Genomic DNA, 21,340 nt, shown 5'->3' with positions numbered 1-21,340 from the left:
GACTGATGAAGTAATTTGGGTAATATCATCTGATTTCCCAGAGCCAAATGTTGGTTTACATCTGGTAATAATGACTAAGAAGGAAGGTAAAGAGCTTTATAATTGGTGTGTTAGATAGCAAACTGCAGGAGGGCCAAGCATAGTGGTATCAAGTGACGTTTCATACCTTCATATAAGCAATATGGAACTGAAGTACCCCGGGAATTTGGATTGAAATAATATTTAATAGATGTTAATGATTAATTGATTAATCTCCTCCATACGGATACAAAAGAAACAAACAAAAAACTGTACAGTAATGAGAAATGAAGCAAAAGCTATTTTTATATTCACAACTGTATCCTATTCATCATGATGTACATTGTACAGAAGCACTTAAAACTCATAGTCCAACCTTTCCAAAGAAGAAATAAAATACTATAAATGACAATTTATGTTTACCAGCCATTAGGGCCAGTAGTGAAGCAAACACAGTGTAAACAGTTAAAATACTTGTACTATTTTCTGATGCAGGAGAAAGAGGATTGGCTTTAATGCGCCTCTCACATCCCTTTGTTCTGATGCGTTTGTCTTCTAAATGATCCAGACCCTGTTATAAGCCATTAAGCAACCAGTCCGCGAGTTGTGTAAACGTATTGCCAGTTTCTGGAGATTTTCCATCCAAACAGCACTAAGCCAAATCTTCATCTTTGGTAATTTCTGCAGACTGCTCTTTCTGGAACATCGTTCCTGACACACAGAAATTCTTACGCAATGCCAATCTATTGCAGATTTTAAAAAATCGACTGGATGTGATAATGCCTGGATTCCTGAAACATCTCCACTTGATGGGGAATTCTATTGAGGCACCAGTTTTCATTCCCTCATCTTGAATAAAATCCCAACTCAGCTCAACTCAAAGCCAGCGGCACATTCTATAGCATAAAGCAGTTTGCTCCTCATTAGATTTTCATCATAAAACTCTGGAAGTTTGAGGAGATTCATGCAGGTGCTTGCTGTGGGCAGTCGTTCTAGATCAGACCCTCCGTTATGGATACAAAATGCAGGATATAATTCCTTGAAGGAGAGAAAAAAAAAAGGGAGAACATTGTATTATCTATAATCACTTGTTAATGTGTTACTTACAAATTCTAAAAAAGTTTATTAAATAGGTTATGAAATATTTTTTTTTAGAATAGTATATTTTCTGTAGATTGACAGATCCCAATTAATGGCATGTCATACGTAACCGATAATAATAATTCTATATTTGTCCAAAGGGTTTTATTACTCAACATCTTTATCACCAGCATGAGGATGAACATTTTTGGAAAGAATAATAAATAACTATGGGAGTGTGATAATATTTGTTAATATTTAATGCATAAAATTGTTTTTTTTAATTATTTGAGTCATTATGATATATTCTAGCCAAGGTACTCATCACTTTACAATCTTACTAGTATCCTGCGTTCCATGACAGGACTTGGGGTAAGAAGAGCCAACTAAAGATATAGTAATTAGACACACTTTGGTATTCCTGGGAAGGGCCTTTACTACAGAGTAGTTGACAAAAATATGAAAATTATGACAAAATAATTAGTTGAGAAGAATAAATGGACAAAATGTCTCAGCTATACATCTAAAAGAAATACTGTATAGATAAAAAATAACCTCACCAACCAAGGGATATTAAATAAAATAAAAAAATCACAGGGAAAGATATACTTATTAAAGCATTTATAGTTTTTCAAGCATGCCATATATTTATCTGGAAATTGTATAATATGAACCGAGATCATTTGATCAAAGCGCCTTAAAAATCAGAGAAATTAGGGGTTTATGTACCAAGCAGTAAAAAGAGTGGAAAAGCTGTCCCAGCAGACTATCAGTTTTCAGGAAGCATTTATCAAGTACATTCTATAAAATGATAGGTAGATGCTGATTTGTTGCTATGGGCAACTTCTCCACTAATCTTTATTACTTGATACATCAACCCCTGGGTGACTAGAAGCCGGCCGCAGCTTACCTCTCTCAATTTAAATGACTACCACAGGAGTATTGCTCAAAGGTAAAGTGTAATAATAATAATAATAATAATAATAAAAAATAATACTACTACAGAAGTCCAATGTCTTGTCTGCCAAATTAAACATATACATGAATTCTGGACCTGTCTGAGGGTTTCTACAGGCACTGCTGTTGGGAAAGTTGGCAAATATTAATACCATTTGAGGCTTAGCGATTGTTTAAAGAAAGATATCAGCAAATAATAAATAGTTTATACAGCAGGTAAAATAAGTATTTAACACATCAACATTTTGCTCAGTAAATATATTTGTAATGGGGCTATTGTTATAAAATGTTCACCAAATTTCAGCAACAACCCATGCAATCCACACATGCAAAGAAATCAAACCATACAGTTGCAAGAAAAAAGTATGTGAACCCTTTGGAATTTCCTGGATTTGTACATAAATTGGTCATAAAATGTGTTCTGGTCTTCATCTAAGTCACAACAATAGACAAATACAGTCTGCTGAAACTACTACCACACAAACAATTATATGTTCTCATGTTTTTATTGAACACACCATGTAAACATTCACAGTGCAGGGTGGACAAAGTATGTGATCCTCTAGGCCAGGGCTGACCAAACCGGTCCTCGAGATCTACCAACAGGTCATGTTTTTCAGGCCTCCTGGAGATCTGTAGAATTGTCAGTTAGGAACGAATGCAGCACATCTTAATTAGTAATGACTACACCTGTGCACCAGCTAGGTGGTCTGGAAAACATGAACTGTTGGTAAATCTCGAGGACTGGTTTGGCCAGCCCTGCCCTAGGCTAATGACTTCTCCAAGAGCTAATTTGAGTCAGGAGTCAGCCAACCTGGAGTCCAATCAATGAGACGAGATTGGAGGTGTTGGTTAAAGCTGCCCTGCCCTATAACAAACACACACCAGTTTTGAGTTTGCAATTCTCAAGAAGCATTGCCTGATGTGAACCATGCCTCGCAGAAAAGAGCTCTCAGAAGACCTACGATTAAGAATTGTTGACTTGCATAAAGCTGGAAAGGGTTACAAAAGTATCTCTAAAAGCCTTGATGTTCATCAGTCCACGGTAAGACAAATTGTCTATAAATGGAGAAAGTTCAGCACTGTTGCTACTCTCCCTAGGAATGGACGTCCTGTAAAGATGACTGCTAGAGCACAGCGCAGAATGCTCAGTGAGGAGAAGAAGAATCCTAGAGTGTCAGCTAAAGACTATGGTAGATGAATCTAACATACGTAAAACACTGAAGAATGGAGTTCATGGGAAGATAAAACGGACGAAGCCACTGCTGTAAAAAAAAAACATTGCTGCACATTTGAAGTTTGCAAAAGAGCACCTGAATGTTCCACAGGACTACTGGCAAAATATTCTGTGTGAGAAAAAACAATTTGTGTTCCCTAATGCACACTGAGTGAGAAATAATACTACATAATAATCAGATAATACGGAGATCTTAGTTGCGTATATCTGCAGATATAGGGTAAGCCCCCAGGCCATTCGGCAAGGCGTCTCCGTCACTGGGGGTCCCTAACACTAGGTATGGGTCCGGGGTGCAGGAACCCATCACGTCGGCACAGGTCGGCTACCCCAGGTCAGCACACAGGTGAAAGTTAATAGGGGTTAATAAGAAGCACATAAGTGCTATATAAGTGAAGTGCGATGAAAAGAATACAAAAATATATACAAAGTAATAGGGAAAATCATAAGTGTTAATAAAGTGTTAGGGTGTGCCGACCTGAAACCGCCCAGCCATACCCCACGAATAATTACATATATGTCTGAGTCTGAATGCCCAGTGTAAGGTCACATGATAATTATGTAGTATTATTTCTCACTCAGTGTGCATTAGGGAACACATTGTTTTTTATCACACAGAATTACCCCTCCCTTTTAGCACCTGAGTGAGATCACAATCTGATTGAGCAGCTTTCCATTTTGTGCAAAATATTCTGTGGACAGATGAAACCAAAGTTGAGTTGTTTGGAAGGAACACACAACACTATGTGTGGAGAAAAAACGGCACAGCACACCAACATCAAAACCTCATCCCAACTGTGAAGTATGGTGGAGGGGCATCATGGTTTGGGGCTGCTTTGCTGCCTCAGGGCCTAGACAGATTGCTATCATCGACGGAAAAATGAATTCCCAAGTTTATCAAGATATTTTGCAGGAGAACTTGAGGCCATCTGTCCACCAATTGAAGCTCAACAGAATATGGGTGATGCAACAGGACAACGACCCAAAGCACAGAAGTAGATCAACAACAGAATGGCTTCAACAGAAGAAAATACTCCTTCTGGAGTGGCCCAGTCAGAGTCCTGACCTCAACCCAATTGAGATGCTGTGGCATGACCTCAAGAGAGCGATTCACACCAGAAAACCCAAGAATATTGCTGAACTGAAACAGTTTTGTAAAGTGGAATGGTCCAAAATTCCCCCTGACCATTGTGCAAGTCTGATATGCAACTATAGGAAACGTTTGGTTGAGGTTATTGCTGCCAAAGGAGGGTCAACCAGTTATTAAATTCAGGGGTTCACATACTTTGTCCACCCTGCACTGTGAATGTTTACATCAGGCATGTCCAAACTGCGTCCCTCCAGTTGTTGTGAAACTACATATCCCAGCATTCCCTGACAGTTTTGCTGTCAGAGAATGCTAAAGCTGTGTCAGGGCATGATGGGATGTGTAGTTTCTCAACAGCTGGAGGGATACAGTTTGGACATGCCTGGTTTACATGGTGTGTTCAATAAAAACTTGAGAACATATAATTGTTTGTGTGGTATTAGTTTCAGCAGACTGTGTTTGTCTATTGCTGTGACTTAGATGAAGATCACAACACATTTTATGACCAATTTATGCACAAACCCAGGAAATTCCAAAGGGTTCACATACTTTTTCTTGTAACTGTAGATGTTCATAAATTACGTTATATTTAATAATGTGAAATGACACAGGGAAAAGGTATTGAAAACGTGAAGAAAGGGAGGTGCAATAAGGCATGAAAAGCCAAGACACCATCTGAAATCAGTAATTAGCAAACCTGCCCCTTGTCAGTGCAAATTAATATAAGGTGGTCCAGTCCCAACTGACGGCCTATAAAAATGTGTCTCATTACCAAGGTGTCACACAACACACATCTCATGATGAGTAAAAGCAAAGAGCTCTCTCAACACCTTCACAACCTTATTGTTGCAAAACATACTGAAGGCATTGGTTACAGAAGGATTTCTAAACTTCTGAATGTTCCAGTGAACATTGTTAGGGCCATAATCCATAAGTGGAAAGAACATAATTTCACCATAAACCGGCCACGACTAGGTTCTCTTCGCAAGATTTCTGACAGAGGAGTGAAAAGAATTATCAGAAGAGTTGTCCAAGAGCCAATGACCACTTGTGGAGAGCTTCAGAAAGTCCTGGAATTAGCAGGTACAATTGTTTCAAAGAACACAATAAGTAATGGACTGAACTGCCATGGCCTGTATGCATGCTCACCACGCAAGACTCCAGTGTTGAAAAAAAAAAGCATGTTGAAGCTCGTTTAAAGTTTGCTGCACAACATTTGGACAAGCCTGTGAAATACTAGGAGAATATAGGGCCTAATTCAGACCTGGTCGCACGCAGGCTATTTTTTGCACTGCTGCGACCAGGTAATCGCCGGCTATAGGGGAGGGGGTTAGCGCTTTGCAGGTCTGCGTTCGGCTGTGCAGTGAGCTGCACAAACATAAGTTTGTGCAGTTTCTGCACAGCCCAGGACTTACCCGCTGCGATGATCCCTGAAGAAGCTGACGTCAGGAACCCACCCAGGAAACGTCCGGACACGCCTGCGTTTCTTCCGACACTCCCAGAAAAACGGTGAGTTGACGCCAAGGAACCCCTTCTGCCTGTCAATCTTCTTGCGATCGCCCCTGCGATCGCTTCCGTCGTAGAAGCAGTCGCTCTCCAGCGACCCCTGTCGCTGGGCAGCGTCGTGCCTGTGCATTGCGGGTCTCATGCATGCGCAGGACAGAACCAATCGCACAGCTGCGAAAAAATGCAGCATGCGATCGGGTCTGAATGAAGCCCATAGTTGGCTCAGACGAGACCAAAATTAAACTCTTTGGATCCCATAATATACACCATGTTTGGAGGAGAGATGGCACTGCACATCACCCCAAAAACATTATACCAACAATGAAGTTTGGAGTTGGGAACATCATAACGTGGGGCTGTTTTTCAGCATACGATAGTGGCACACTTCATTCGATTGAAGGAAGGATGAATGAAAAAATGTACAGAGACATTCTTGATAAAAATCTGCTGCCATCTAGCAGGATGCTGAAGATGAAATGAGGGTGGAGATTTCAGCAAGACAATGATCCCAAACACACAGCCAAGGACACTCTCAACTGGTTTCAGAGAAAGAAAATAGAGCTGCTAGAATGGCCCAGCTAATCACTTGACTTGAATCCAATTGAAAATCTATGGAAAGAACTAAAGATCACAGTTCATAGTAGAGGCCAACGGAACCTTCAAGGTTTGAAGACTGTTTGTGCAGAAGAATGGGCCCAAATCACACCTGAGCAATGCATGCCACTAGTTTTTCCATACCGGAGGCGTCTTGAAGCTGTCATTACCAACAAAGGCTTTTGTACGAAGTATTAAATACAGTTCAGTAAGTGTGTTCAATACTTTTTCCCTTTGTCATTTCACATTATTATCTTTGCATGTGTGGATTGCATGGTTGTTGCTGACATTTGGTGAACATTTAATTACAGATATATTTACTGAGAAAAATGTTGATGTGTTCAATACTCATTTTACCTGCTGTATCTGACCCTGACTCGCCAATGTTTCTGGATTGGAGCAGCGGTTTCTCTAAACATACAAGAGCACAGAATGGGAATATACTTGACATGAACAAAAATAAATAAATCGGAAAGTGTTGTGATAAAGAGCGAGTTGGCTGCAGGAGCGATATACGAGGAGTGTGCAATAAGTTTCCAGATGTGCAGTGCATAGGTGGAGTAGACAATCTGATTGTCTGGATGTAAACTGTAATCTGTAACTATAGTGCTTGTAAAATGTCAAGACACAGAACCGATATACAAGCAGCACTGCATAATGTCAGCATGTTCACTTTCATCACAAACTCGTTATGGAGCTCAACAGAGGCCGCTGGAGAGCCATGATCATCTACAACGACAAGAGTGGTCTGGACAGCAGGAGAGTTTTGACCGACTGCGAGCTGCTTTTGGGGAGGAAGCATAGTCCTGAACCACTGTGTCTGAGTAGTTTGAAGAATTTTGGTACTGGAGACTGTCCCTGGAAGATGAGCAGCATCGTGGCCAGTAACTACTATAGAAACATTTGCACTAATTACACAAATCATCCCTATTGTAACAATGGGATTAATAAACATAATGATATAAAACTACAAACTCTGTACAACACCATTGGCTACTCTCAATCACTTATAGCAAACCCTCCATAAAGGCATGAAATAGCAGCCCAATAATCACTGATGGCACACGCCGATACTCCCTGAACTATGATAAACAAAATGAATATGCTTCTACTTGAAAGAGACTCAATGTGGAGTCATTCCGAAAATAATTTTCTTTTAAATCGTTTGAGAAGATAGTAATTCACAACTAAGTTTAGGATCTTCTGAATGGTCTGGGACAGATTGGGATAAGATAAACCACCATAAAAGATGTAAATAATAGAGCACACTTTTCAAGGTCTGCTAATACATTGACGGAAGGTAACTATTTGCAAGCGGTACAGTACTTCTATATTTTACAATGATTTCTCTTACTGGAAAGCAAATCTCCCCATTACTAAACATTACTTAGTATAATCATTGCCCTCTCTAACTCTCTCATAGAGGACAGGTCTCCACACGCTCATTAACATACAAGACAGGCTATTTTGAAGGCAAGTATTTAAATGCAACTTATTGCCAAATTGCTGCATTTTAAGGCTATGTCTACATAGGTTATTGGCTTTTTTCACTTTAAAGGTTTAGTAATGTAACAGAATGAAGTGCTACCGTAAAACCAGGGGCTCGCCAAAGTAAAAGCTGCATAATGAAGCACATTACAACCAGGGGAGACAAAAGTTCACCAGTGGAGAGAAACCATTTATTATGACCTGACTGGTACTTTGCTATCTTGCCCACTCTAATACAAATGTTTTTTTTTTACAGCAACCCAATTTATTATTCTTATTAAGCTTTAATTAGTTTTAGAAAATGCTATCTTGTAACATTTAATCTGGCTCCAAATGGGCTCTTAATTTGTTAATGGTGTAACCTTCTGATATCCAGAGTCTACAAACATTAAATAATGTCTGGAAATTGTCAGGGATGCAACATTATAAAGCCTTAAATGGAGACTATCGCCAACTTCTTTAGGGTAATATTTAATATTCATTTTCCCTGAGTAAGAGACTAGAAGGCCTGTAGACCAGATATGTTTATTACAGTGAAGGCTTTTTCTAAGCAGTAGTAGTCTGGATAGAAAATGACAGCATAAAAGCTTAAAGTCAGAACAAGTCGCTACATTGAGCCATTTAATGTATTTTCTTTTGTATTAAATACGGTCTTCATCATTTTACATTTCGTACAATGATTCAGCACAAATCAACCTATCAAGGGTAAACAAAATAGTTGATTTACAAAATTACCAAATGGGTTATCTATGCTGCATGTGGGTCTGGATCCCACTGGGGTTCTAGAATCTGTTCTTAGGCTCCGCTTCCTGTCAGATATAATAACCTGGACCTTGGGTCCAAGAACAGCAGCAGTCCCTCAGCTCTTCCTTTTTAGATCTGAATATAACATAGGTTTAATGTGTTTTGGTTGAAAACGTATTACATAGAAACAAAACCAAACAGTTTAAACATTATGCCAACGCATAATATGTGAAGATATAACCTCTCTGTACATTGAGAGGCCATTTTAATATCCCACCTCAATCTGTGGCTACCAGAGCCTCTAATTGGTTACTAGGCCCTCCAGCAACAGCACCCTGTTGACAGGAGTTTGGAAACAATGACATACAGTAAGTAGTTGCTGATCTTGAAGTTGGAATTTGACCATCCCAGAAAGTGCCAAAATAATTTCAGCAATGAAAGGGTTAAAGGATTATAATAGTTTGAATAAAATCTAATTAGTATACTCTTACTAGTGTTAAGAAACATTTTGTCCCTAGCTGTAGCTTTTCTTTAGGTAAAGTGTTCCTTCCCTCTTGTCTGATTAATCTTCTGCTCATGTTGTTACTCCTTTACGTTATCTATTTTACTGTAGACCATAAGGGTGGTTTGACTGATTCGTCAGCTCACTTGAAGGAGGGGGCGATTCAATTAGCAGCAGTAAATGGTTTCGTTAACTAAAAACAAACATAAAAATCCACATGTATTTTTCACAATTTTTTTGCCCATAGGTTTTTTTTTTTACAGGCAATTCAATTAATGCCCATTTCCCCCCCCCCCCCAAAAAAAAAAAAAACTGTACCCGTTTTTGAGCAAAAAACACAGGATCCGGGATATGTTCCTAGATCCACGTGTTTTCACGGTCCTGTACAAATGGCACTTATTATCGCGGATTTGGTTTCTCCTGTCCCCGGGAAGATGAAACAAAATCCCTGATAATGCCGGCTATCGGCATCAAGTAAAATACCCCCAGGGATCAATAAGCACAGTAATTTATCACGACTAATTGAATATTCACCATGGTGGCAATCAGACACAACATAGAAGCTTGTCCAGCCATAAGGACATTTATGAAAATATTGTTAGTGTACAACTCTCTTAAGTCTGGGTCAAAAATGGGAATGGACACACTCAGCAAACATTATAGACCGTTAAAAGGAAAGGTGGCCAAAGTAAAAGCTGCATAATGAAGCACATTACAACCAGGGGAGACAAAAGTTCACCAGTGGATTCGTTTACAGCTTAAGGGTACAGTGAAAACAGAAATACAGTGTAAGCTTTCTCTACCAAGTAAGAAACTTCTTTCTACCATGTTTTAGAGGCACTGGCGTTCTATGTGGACATGAGAGTAACATTAGCAGAAGTAAATGAAGTGTATGTAATAATGCCTTAATGCTATTTTTGGCCAATCATGATGAACAAATCTCACTGTTTAACCATGATCCAAAGACAGATTTCCGCTGTGAAAGAAAGACCACTCCTAGAATGAATATTGGAAAATAATGACTATTGTAACATGCCGCCATTGTGCATGAAATGCTCCTTGTGTAAGCTTTAGCACACATTCATAGGCTGAAGATAAATGGTGGTAAGTCTTTACACTCCTGTGGCATACTGTATTGTGGGCTATGTTTGGCCTGGCTATTATTATAGGGAGGGGTGTGAGGTTATTCATTGATAACTTTTTGACATTAGTCAGAACTCATTTTTAACTATTTATACAAATAGAACATTAAGTGATTAAGCCAAAGCAAACATTCTCACTCTGCTTTTTATCCAGCACATAAATGCATGGTCTCTTCCACACCCCTTATTGAAAGGAAACAATCTAATTATTTACTAATCACTAGCTAGTGACTGCTTTTATGTTCATTTTCAATGATTCCTATAGATTTAGTGTGTGTTTCTTCTAGCCTATTCACATTCATTTATCTGGATTTATGCCTCTCCCTGATGGTAAATTCAGCTAAACCTCAAATTGCCTTTTAATGTAAAAGGTCATGAACTAATGGGACCCCTTGTGCCATGATTAGTAGTATTTGAGATAAGAACATCTATAAACATTCTGTGAAAGTACACACATCTGTTCATGGTTGAAATAGAACTTGTAGATGTATCAACGAAAAATATAACTATAAACTATAATGGAAACTACTACTAAGGAGGAAAGGGATTTAGGAGTCACCATTTCAGATGACTTGAATGCAGGTAAGCAAAGAAACAAAGCAATGAGGATGGCTAGTCAGATGCTTGGTTGCACAGGGAGAGGAATCAGTAGCAGTAAAAAAAGAAGTAATAATGCGACTGTATAGTTCATTGGTACGGCCTCATCTGGAACACCGTGTTCAGTTCTGTAGGCCATATCGCCAGAAGAATAAATTAATATATTAGGCTCGAGACTGTACAAAGAAGGCAACTAAAATGGTGCATGGCCTACATTATAAAACTTACCAGGAAACACTAAAAGATCTGAATATGTATAGATTGGAGCAGAAAAGGGAAAAGGGGGGACATGACAGAAACTTTCAAATATATTAAGGGTTTTAACAAGGTAGAGGAGGGAGACATTCTAGAAAGGAAGAGAAGTACTGTACAAAGACACAAGGACAAGCACTGACACTGGAGGGAGGTAGGTTTGGAGGAAAATTTTGGAAAAATTACTTCACAGAAAGGTAGTGGTAAAGTGGAATCGCCTCCCATCAGAGGAGGTTGAGGATTAGACAGTGGAGCAATTTAAACACACTTGAGGAAGGCATAAGAATATCCTTACAGAGACCTAAGGAACAAAATGGGTTGAAGTTGCTAAAAGGATAGATAGATAGATAGATAGATAGATAGATAGATAGATAGATAGATAGATAGATAGATAGAAAAAAGGCAGACTAGATGGATCAAGAGGTTCTTATGTGCTGGCAAATTCTGTTTCTATGGGTATCCGGTCTCTAGGTCGACCACACTTAGGTCGACAGTGTCTAGGTCAACCACTATTGGTCGACAGTAACTAAGTCGACAGGGTGTCGGTAGACAGGTCAAAGGTCGACATGAGTTTTTCACAATTTTTTCTTTGAACTTTTTCTTACTTAATGATCCATGTGGACTATGGTTGGGAATAGTAACCTGTGCCGAGAGCAGAGAGGCACCTAGACCGAAGCAAGGTGAGTGAAGTGAGCCATGTGATGGGACACGGTGCACTAATTGGGATTCAAGGTCACTGTGCGGAGAAAACGACACCAATTTTTATTTTATTTTTTAAAACACCTCATGTCGACCTTTTGACCTGTCAACTTAGAACAAGTCGACCTAAAAACCCAGTCGATCTAGAAACCCTGTTGACCATTACTGGTCGACCTAGACACAGTCGACCTTCTGTACCACACCAGTTTCTATGACAGGAAAGATTTAATCAATGAGCAAATCACCTGAATTTTTGTCACCAGGCTGAGTAAGAACACATAATGTAAATAATTCTACAGCAAGAATTGATGCCTTATTGTCAGTAACTACCAAGAACCTTTGCATTATAAACAAAAAAAGTTGGGATTTAGAAACGTTTTATATGAATGATACTATACCATGGGCTAATGATTCCCAGGGGTTATACAATTAGTCCCGAAGTGTGGCCGCCGACAGCTATTATCGGGGATTTTTATTTGGGACCTCAGCAGACTCCCAAAAATGAATCCCTGATAAATAGCCCATTTTCGTGAACCCAGCAGCGAAAGGGTTTTCTGCACTGAAAACCCTGCAACCATTTTTTTAATTGGGTGCTGCAGGTATTGGTAGTGCGCATACCCACAGTAATCCAAAATTGGGTGCGAGGTACCCAAGGTTTTTTACCTCGCTAAATTTCGCGCCCAATTAAATTCAATAGTGGGTGTGTCTTCCCCTGAAAATAGATGTTTTTTGGGGCACAAAAAACGGGCTAATTGAATAGTATGTAATTGAATACCCCCACAATAAAAGAAAAAATGCCCGTCCAACCTTGGCCTACAAAGTGCTAACTTACAAGCCCCAACCTATCTACTGATTGAATCTGCCCAAAGACCTTCTCCACTGTGCAACTACATCACAATGACAAGAGAATTTGTTAACAAAAACTAAGTGACGATTCCAGTAACTTGATACGGTGTTCCCTAAATGAAAATGTTTCAAAACCCCTTATTCACCACAATAAGTACACCAAAGATACATAAGGTTTTATATATAGTTTTATGATTGACCTTCTTGCAAATAACTGTCCAGGAGGATTACATTAAAAAACCTTATTAAAAGAGCTAATACCTCCTCTTTAATGAAACACTTCCTCCACTGAGATCCACCGGTTACCTTACAGATGGCTCACCCTGAATTATGCTCTGTGTCTGTACAGACACATTACTGTAAAAGACATTCATAGCTCTCCAATAATGTTCTCCTGAAGCACTATGGATGGACGGAGTCCTCCAGCACTAGGAGCCACAGGGTGGGCCATCTCCAGTATTCAGGTAATGAAAGGGGGATCTACACTTATTTGCTTTACCTAGGGCGGTATATAAGATAGGGATGCTGCTTTAATAAAACAAATGACCCTTTACTAGACAGTGAAAGTAACAACTCTTACTTTAAAACCTAGTAATGGTGGCCGGGAACAGCTGGTCACAAATTTCAGTAGTTTTCTCTTTTCTTCATCTGTAAAATTTTCAACAACTCTCCAGAAGATTTTAATCACTGCATGATCTGCGGTGTATCCTCCTAAAATAAACAGCCAACATTAGTACCAAGGTTTCAGTGTACCCCATGAATGTAGAGGTCCATGGAAGATGCATCTCAATAACGCAGATACAAAACAAATTCCAAATGTAAAATATGGTGCGTCCTTGTTTTACTTTATTGATGCCGCACAATGGAAAACCCTTAAAAACCCTGCGCTCACAGGTTCCTGCACACGTTACTACGGGTTAAATACATCCCAGCTACTACAATTTGTAACATGTCTTAGTGTGTATTATGTGGCTCAAATATAACTGCATGAACTCAAACAGGAAATCAAATATGAGATAACGATGGTGGTACCGGCAATCATAATGAGGGAGTTCAGGAGTAAAATAATAAGAGTATCTGTCCTGGAACCTAAACAATGAACTTTCACATAAGAACAATGCAATTAGATCACTTCTTAGCAGTCTTATTTGCTCAAGTAAGCATCTACTCTTACAACAGTGTGCCGCAGCTGCCAGGTACATGGTAGGAATACATGCCTGAATAGTTTGTGAAGGACTTTAGGTCATCCAGACAGATTGGAACCTGTGCCCCAGAAATCAAAACCTGGAAATAGATAAATATAAAACAGTAGATGTGAAAGACATTACAAAAAAAATAAAAAATACACTGATGTAAAGTCAGAGAAGACTTTCCTCATACACACCAGTGATGCGCATCAGACTACAACAGATAGTGGCCTGGCACCAAGAACCAAACAACATTCTGGTCACAAGGGGTGGGCATAAAATAGGATTACAGCACAATTAACTGAAAGACATTTAGTAGGTCTTGTAACCTTTTATAAACTACTAAGCAGGAAAGTTTTAGGTACCTTTAGGCTTTACAGTGGCCATGTCTGCCGGCACCGTATGGAACTGCATTTACAATTCTTTATATGTACAGGTATATAGCAATGAGGGCCAATTTTACATGAGAGGGGGCAGAGTTATTTATATGGGTAAGATCAAATAGAAATAATGATGATACAACGCACACATTCATTTCAAATGACAATGCTCATAGCTGGAAGTCTTAATACAGGCTGGCAATAACTACCAGTGATGTGCTTTGTTAGACATTCATTCACATTGGCAGCGCACCATGTGGACACAGAACACGTACAGAATTCACAGAGAACATACCTGAATTTCCTGCTGATCAAACATCCTCAGACATTCCAAATTGACCACATTGGCAAGACCTTGCCTGAATGCCAGGCAATGCTGGCGGATCTGCTTGTTCAGGCGGTAGTCAGCCACAAGATGGATGTAAGCGATTCTGTTGGAACTTGTTACAGGGATATCTTTTCCTCCCAGCTTCAGCTCCACCACCTGATCAGCAAGAACACAGTAAGTAAGCACTGTACATCGCAGCAGTATCTCCAGAGATACTGTATAGAAATATGTCACAGAATTTGAGTTCAGATGAGACACCCATTCTTTCCTTCAAATGCATCAGGGGGATCAGTATGAAATACCTCCAATCAAAATCCCGACGGTCGAAATCCCGACAGCAATTGACCGACGGTCAAAATCCCGTCAAGGTCAAAATCCCAACATGGACAAAATACCGACATTTAAAATACCGACAAGGTCAAAATACCGACATGTAAAATGCCGACAGGTCAAAATACCAACAAGCGTTTTTCGGTGTTTTTGTGTGTGTGTGTGTGTATGTCGACATAGGTCGACATGGACACAATGTGAGTGTACCACGTCCCCTCGCATGGCTCGCCATGCTTCGGGCACGGTGCCTCGCTGCGCTCGCCACACTATTATATTCTTCCTTTAAATTCTCCCTCCAGGTCCACTGGGATGGTAAAGTATGAACAAGTCGGTTTCAATGAGAAAAATCATGAAAAACTCATGTCGGCATTTAGACCTGTCGGCAGTTTACATGTCGGTATTTTGACCTTGTCGGTATTTTAAATGTTGGTATTTTGTCCATGTCGGGATTTCAACCGTCTGGATTTTGGAGGTAAATTGACTGCATCCCGCATCAGGTGCTGTCTACACTGTGCTGTATACTGCCTGTTTCAATTTTACACAAAAGAAGGCGTATAAACTGTTCTGCTTCCATGGCTGCTCACTGCTTTCTAATCAGAGCAGCAGGTTTATTTTCTAACACTAGATGGCACACTTGCAGCTATATTAAGAGGGTAGAAAGCACAGTACATGTGTGCTGCTTCACACTCAATTAATAACATTATTAAATTGTAGCTGAAGAATGCTTGACCTTTGGGGGTCCAATATTTCACCAATATCACATTTTACAGGACAAGAGTTACAGAGAAAGAGCCCTGTTTTGTGGTGTCCTCTCTCCATACAATAAATTACTAAACATTCTGACTATATATTTAGAAAACTAAGAATAAACCGTAGCATAAAAAATGTAATCTTTAATACAGTTAAAGGTATATGATTACCTAATACATATGTACACATTTTGGCAAAAGGCATAGCACACAGGTGAGTAGCAGTAAACAGGCAACCTGTTTGCTTTTGCTGATCTTGTTAAACCCTAATATAATTAACACAGTTCCTAGCATAAAGACTGCAATCACACATCTGCAACGTGCTACATATTTTGAAAAAAAATCACAAAAAACCCACAACAAAAAAGTTAATAGAAACTTTCTTGGGGAGAATAAAGCAATATAGTGACATACAGAGCACTGGATTGCAGCTTGGACACACACCTTCTAAATTTAAATATCTCATTTTAAATCTGCAACCATCATGGTTTTACCAATGTCTAAAGTGGCTATTATAGTCTGCTTTGGTCCCAATTCGAAACCAGCATCATGATGTGCAGGTACTGCAAAGCAGAGTCACATCACTCTGTACTTGCACATCACTATTTCGTGATATTTAACTGTAACATAGCCAGCGACGGAATGGGGCCTCGATTCGGTCCTGGCATCTGTGAACATGCGTCACGGGGAAGGGGTGTGACGCGCCGCACGATGTATGGGGGCGTGGACTCGCGGCACGCCCCCGTTACCATGGCAACTGTTGCTGGGGGGCGCCGCAGGCCCGGGGGCGTGGACTCGTGGCACGCTCCCATTTCCATGGAGACCATGGAGCCGGAGGCTGCGCTGCGCCTGGCCTTCCTGGCTCTCTGAGTGACCAATACGGCCCACCTGCCCTTCTGGCATGTGCCAGTCCGGCCATGAACATAGCTATTCATTCTTTGACAGATTTTGATGGGATAACAAATAAAAGATGGACAACACCCCTTAATTTTCATTTGCATCTCCATCTCCGTAGAAATTGGGCATCACCCCTCTACCTCCTTTCATTTGATGAATCCTGTGAGGCTCTAAGCAAGGGAGGATTCCCTCTCAGTGGTGCATAGGGAATCTCCACACAGAGCTATTGAGGAGGACTAGAATGATTCAGATCTCCACTTGTACTTGGACTAGCACCCCACCCAACAGTCATTTGCAGTCTACATACTGGAATGGGCTCTATGATAGATTAGACCTGGATCGTTTTATAAACAAATTCATATGTCCGTATTAGGGATGTTGGGTACCCACCTGATGAGGTCACCGTGACGTGGTAGATGTGCCCATATTCTTGGCCACAAATTGTGTTAAAAACCTCAATTGTACTCCATGCTAAATTCTAAAAGTTTATTATAATTGTTCTGATTATCAGTGTTCTTCAGAACCAGAATCAGCTTTATTGACCAGGTATACTTGTGTATACTAGGAATTTGTTTTCAGTTTGCTATACAACAGCGAAGTAGGTAACAGATAAGCAGGTGGGGAGTAAAGTCATACAGATAGGTATACCGTAGGGACACAAGTGAGTTACATGTACGTCTAGTCAGTCAATGTTCAGGAGTTAAGCAGGCGGACCGCTTAGGGAAAGAAACTTTTGAGGCTTCTGGTGGACCCAACATGCTGTGGCCGGGGTGAAGCTGGTCCTTTACTATCTTCGTTGCCCGCTTTTTAGCTCTGGACCGGTACAGGCCCTGGACTGAGTGAAGGTCGGCCCCGATGATCTTCTCTGTAGTTCTGGAGCCTGCATCAGTCCCTCACGCTGGCGGAGCCGTACCATACCAGTATTCGAGGAGCACAGTACCGACTCCACAATTGTGGAGTAGAAGAGGAGCAGAAGCTTCTGTGGGATGTTGAACTTCCTTAGTTGCCTGAGGAAGAACAACCTCTGCTGCACTTTCCCGATAGTGGCGTCAGCATTGGCCCCACATTTAAGGACCCGGGAGATTGTGGTCCCCGGGAACATGAAGGAGTCCACCAGCGATACCACACTGTCAGCAATTGTTAGCAGAGGTGCACTAGCTGACTTCTTCCTGAAGTCCACTTTCATCTCGATAGTTTTGAGCTCAAGGTTGTTGTGGCTGCATCACCGGGCCAACCGGTCTACTTCCCGTCTATAGGCCGATTCGTCACCATCCTTGATGAGGCAGACGACGGTGGTGTTGTCGGCGAGTTTGATGATCTTTACTGATTGCGCCTCTAAGGTGCAGTCATTTGTGTACAGGGAGAAGAGCAGGGGTGAGTAAACACAGCCCTGAGGGGCCCCTGTACTAATGGACCGCGCTTGAGAGGTGAATTCCCCGCTTTCACCACCTGTGTCCGATCTGTCAGGAAGTCTACTATCCAGGAACAGGTAAGCTTCAGGTACCCCTAGCCGAAGTAATTCGGGGTGGAGGATGCTGGGGACGATTGCATTGAAGGCCGAGCTGAAATCGGCAAACAGGACCCTCGTGTAGGTATCGGGAATGTCTAGGTGTTATAGAATGTAGAGCTTAGTGCTTGGAGTGTTCACCAGCATTTTCTTTTGGCTCCCAGGTTTAGAAAATAGGATGGAGAGGAACTCCCAGAAGGAACACTTTCCTATATGCTATACTAGCTGTTCTACCCATTCTTCGCATGGTAGTTTGGTAAATCTATGGAGCTGTAAATCTGAGACGTCTTAAATGTAAATAATTATTAATCCATGGTTTATGGCATTACCCAAGGAGCACCTGTAGCAGATACGGTAAAAATTCAGGACCATTTTTGTAGTTTATCAAATTCTACACACTGTAGGTGCAATCTAAATTTTGATCAGATTGTCCATTTGGGTGTTATCGTTTACGCAACGCAAGCCACGCATCAGTAAAGACATCATGTCAACTCCCCTTTTCATCCCCTTATGGGAGGTTTAGTACAATTCTAATTACGTAGTTTTCTTATCTCCCACCTGAAGACTACCTATGTTAGATTTCAGCTTCCTAACATATCGGGGTGTAAGAGAATTAGTGATGAGTGACTGAATGAGTGAGGGCTTTCACATTTATATATACAGGTTGAGTATCCCATATCCAAATATTCCAAAATATAGAATTTTTTGAGTGAGACTGAGATAGTGAAACCTTTGTTTTCTGATGGCTCAATGTATACAAACTTTATTTAATACAAAAAATTATTGCAAATACTGTATTAAATTACCTTCAGGATGAGTGTATAAGATGTATATGAAACATAAATGAATTGTGTGAATGTACACACACTTTGCTTAATGCACAAAGTTTTTTAAAAATATTGGCTAAAATTACCTTCAGGCTGTGTGTATAAGGTGTATATGAAACATAAATGCATTATGTGCTTAGACTTGGGTCCATCGCCATGATATCTCATTATGGTATTCAGTTATTCCAAAATACGGAAAAATGTGATATCCGAAAAACTTTTAGTCCCAAGCATTTTGGATATGAGATACTCAACCTGCATAGATGAGTAGATAGGTCAAAATGAGGGACTGATCTAAATTGAACAACTTTTAAATGAGCCCAAACCTTTACATAAATACTAAGGTTTTAGCTTAACCATGGCTTGCACTTGCTTACAATGCATCCGGTTAAGTATTCACAGCGCTTCACTTTTTCCATATTTTGTTATGTTACAGCCTTATTCCAAACTGGAATAAATTAATTTTTCCCCTCAAAATTCTACACAGAATACCCCATAATGACAACGTGAAAAAAGTTTTGAGATTTTTGCAAATTTATTAAAAATAAAAAAACTAAGAAATCACATGTACATAAGTATTCACAGCCTTTGAACAATACTTTGTTGATGCACTTTTGGCAGCAATTACAGTCTCCAGTCTTTTTGAATATGATGCCTCAAGCTTGGCACACCTATCTTTGGGCAGTTTCGCTAATTCCTCTTTGCATCACCTCTCAAGCTACATCAGGTTGGATGGTAAGTGTCTGTGCACAGCCATCTTCAGATCTCTCCAGAGATGTTCAATCGGATTTAAGTCTGGGCTCTGGCTGGGCCACTCAAGGACATTCACAGAGTTGTCCTGAAGCCACTCCTTTGATATCTTGGCTGTGTGCTTAGGGTCATTGTCCTGCTGAGCACTGAACTGTCGCCCCAGTCTGAGGTCAAGAGCGCTCTGGAGCAGGTTTTTATCCAGGGATGTCTCCGTACATTGCTGCATTCATCTTTCCATCTATCCTGACTAGTCTACCAGTTCCTGCCGCTGAAAAACATTCCCACAGCATGATGCTGCCACCACCATGCTTTACTGTAGGGATGGCATTGGCCTGGTAATGAGTGGTGCCTGGTTTCCTCCAAACATGACATTTGGCATTCATGCCAGAGTTCAATCTTTGTCTCATCAGACCAGAGAATTTTGTATCTCATGGTCCATCAGGTGCATTTTGGCAAACTCCAGGCGGGCTGCCATGTGCTTTTTACTAAGGAGTGGCTTCCGTCTGGCCACTCTTCCATACAGGACTGATTGGTGGATTGCTGCAGAGATGGTTGTCCTGAAAGGTTCTCCTCTCTCCACAGAGGAATGCTGTAGCTCTGACAGAGTGACCATCGGGTTCTTCCAATTACGGATTACGGATGATGGAGGCCACTGTGCTCATTGGGACCTTCAAAGTAACATATTTTTTTGTACCCTTCGTCAGATTTGTGCCTCGAGACAATCCTGTCTCGGAGGTCTACAGACAATTCCTTTTGACTTCATGCTTGGTTTGTGCTCAGACATGCACTGTCAAGTGTGGGACCTTCTATAGACAGGTGTGTGCCTTTCCAAATCATATCCAATCCACTTAATTTACCACAGGTGGACTCCAATTAAGCTGTAGGAAAATCCCAAGGATGATCAATGGAAACAGGATGCACCTCAACTCAATTTTGAGCTTCATGGCAAAGACTGTGAATAATTATATACATGTGATTTTTTATTTTTTACAAATTTGCAAAAATCACCCAAAAACTTTTTTCATGTTGTCATTATGGGGTATTGTGTGTAGAAGTTTGAGGGAAAAAATGAATGTATTCCAATTTAGAATAAGGCTGTAACAATGTGGAAAAAGTGAAGCGCTGTGAATACTTTCCGGATGCACTGTATTTAATTTGCTCTTCATATCTTTAAAGATACTGTACTTTCTGCCTTTGCTGCCATTTCTGTAATCCACAGTGGAAGACATATAGAATAGGCAATATGACAGAACTGGATTGGGCCTGTATATTAAAAGCGATTCACCGCCTTAATTAATTCCTTAATAATCATTTCCCTAATTGATAAGATGATTTACAAATCATGGTCAACAAAAAATAAATAAAAAGAATGTCCATCTACAGACAATGCCAGTCCAATCTGCCATTCCCAACCCTGCCTGGGCACTCCACACTCCATTCACAATACTGTCACACAAAAAACAGTTGGAGTGTATGAATCTCCACTGTTCTGGTACCCGGCTCTTTACGAACGACATGTGTGTGGATGTATATTTCATATACGTGTAATGTTCGCTTCTTGTGGTAAAGGGGCTGGTTATCCAGTGCTATTATTGGCCTCTGTTTAGTGCAATGTATTAGGAGGGAATCTGAGATTTTA

The 21,340-nt window shown here is 40.4% G+C and overlaps 1 protein-coding gene across 3 annotated transcripts in view; it reads right to left on the bottom strand.

Annotated features, from left to right (window-relative positions):
- Nucleotides 1–204: 204 nt before the first annotated feature.
- The window catches only part of UBE3C (ubiquitin protein ligase E3C), a 418,441-nt gene continuing 397,305 nt past the window's right edge, over nucleotides 205–21,340 (bottom strand). For all 3 annotated transcript variants that reach the window (XM_063921903.1, XM_063921902.1, XM_063921904.1), the window contains exons 21-24: nucleotides 14,609–14,797; nucleotides 13,964–14,030; nucleotides 13,327–13,457; nucleotides 205–1,056 (exon numbers count right to left, since the gene is read on the bottom strand). In XM_063921903.1, coding sequence (XP_063777973.1) covers nucleotides 886–1,056; nucleotides 13,327–13,457; nucleotides 13,964–14,030; nucleotides 14,609–14,797 — 558 coding nt within the window. In that variant the 3' untranslated portion in view covers nucleotides 205–885. The remainder of the gene's footprint in view (nucleotides 1,057–13,326; nucleotides 13,458–13,963; nucleotides 14,031–14,608; nucleotides 14,798–21,340) is intronic.

This window comes from Pseudophryne corroboree, chromosome 5 (genome assembly GCF_028390025.1).
Source record: "Pseudophryne corroboree isolate aPseCor3 chromosome 5, aPseCor3.hap2, whole genome shotgun sequence".
Classification (NCBI taxonomy): Eukaryota; Metazoa; Chordata; class Amphibia; order Anura; family Myobatrachidae; genus Pseudophryne; species Pseudophryne corroboree.
Note: the sequence above shows the minus strand (reverse complement) of the source record. Positions and strands in the feature narration are given on the sequence as shown.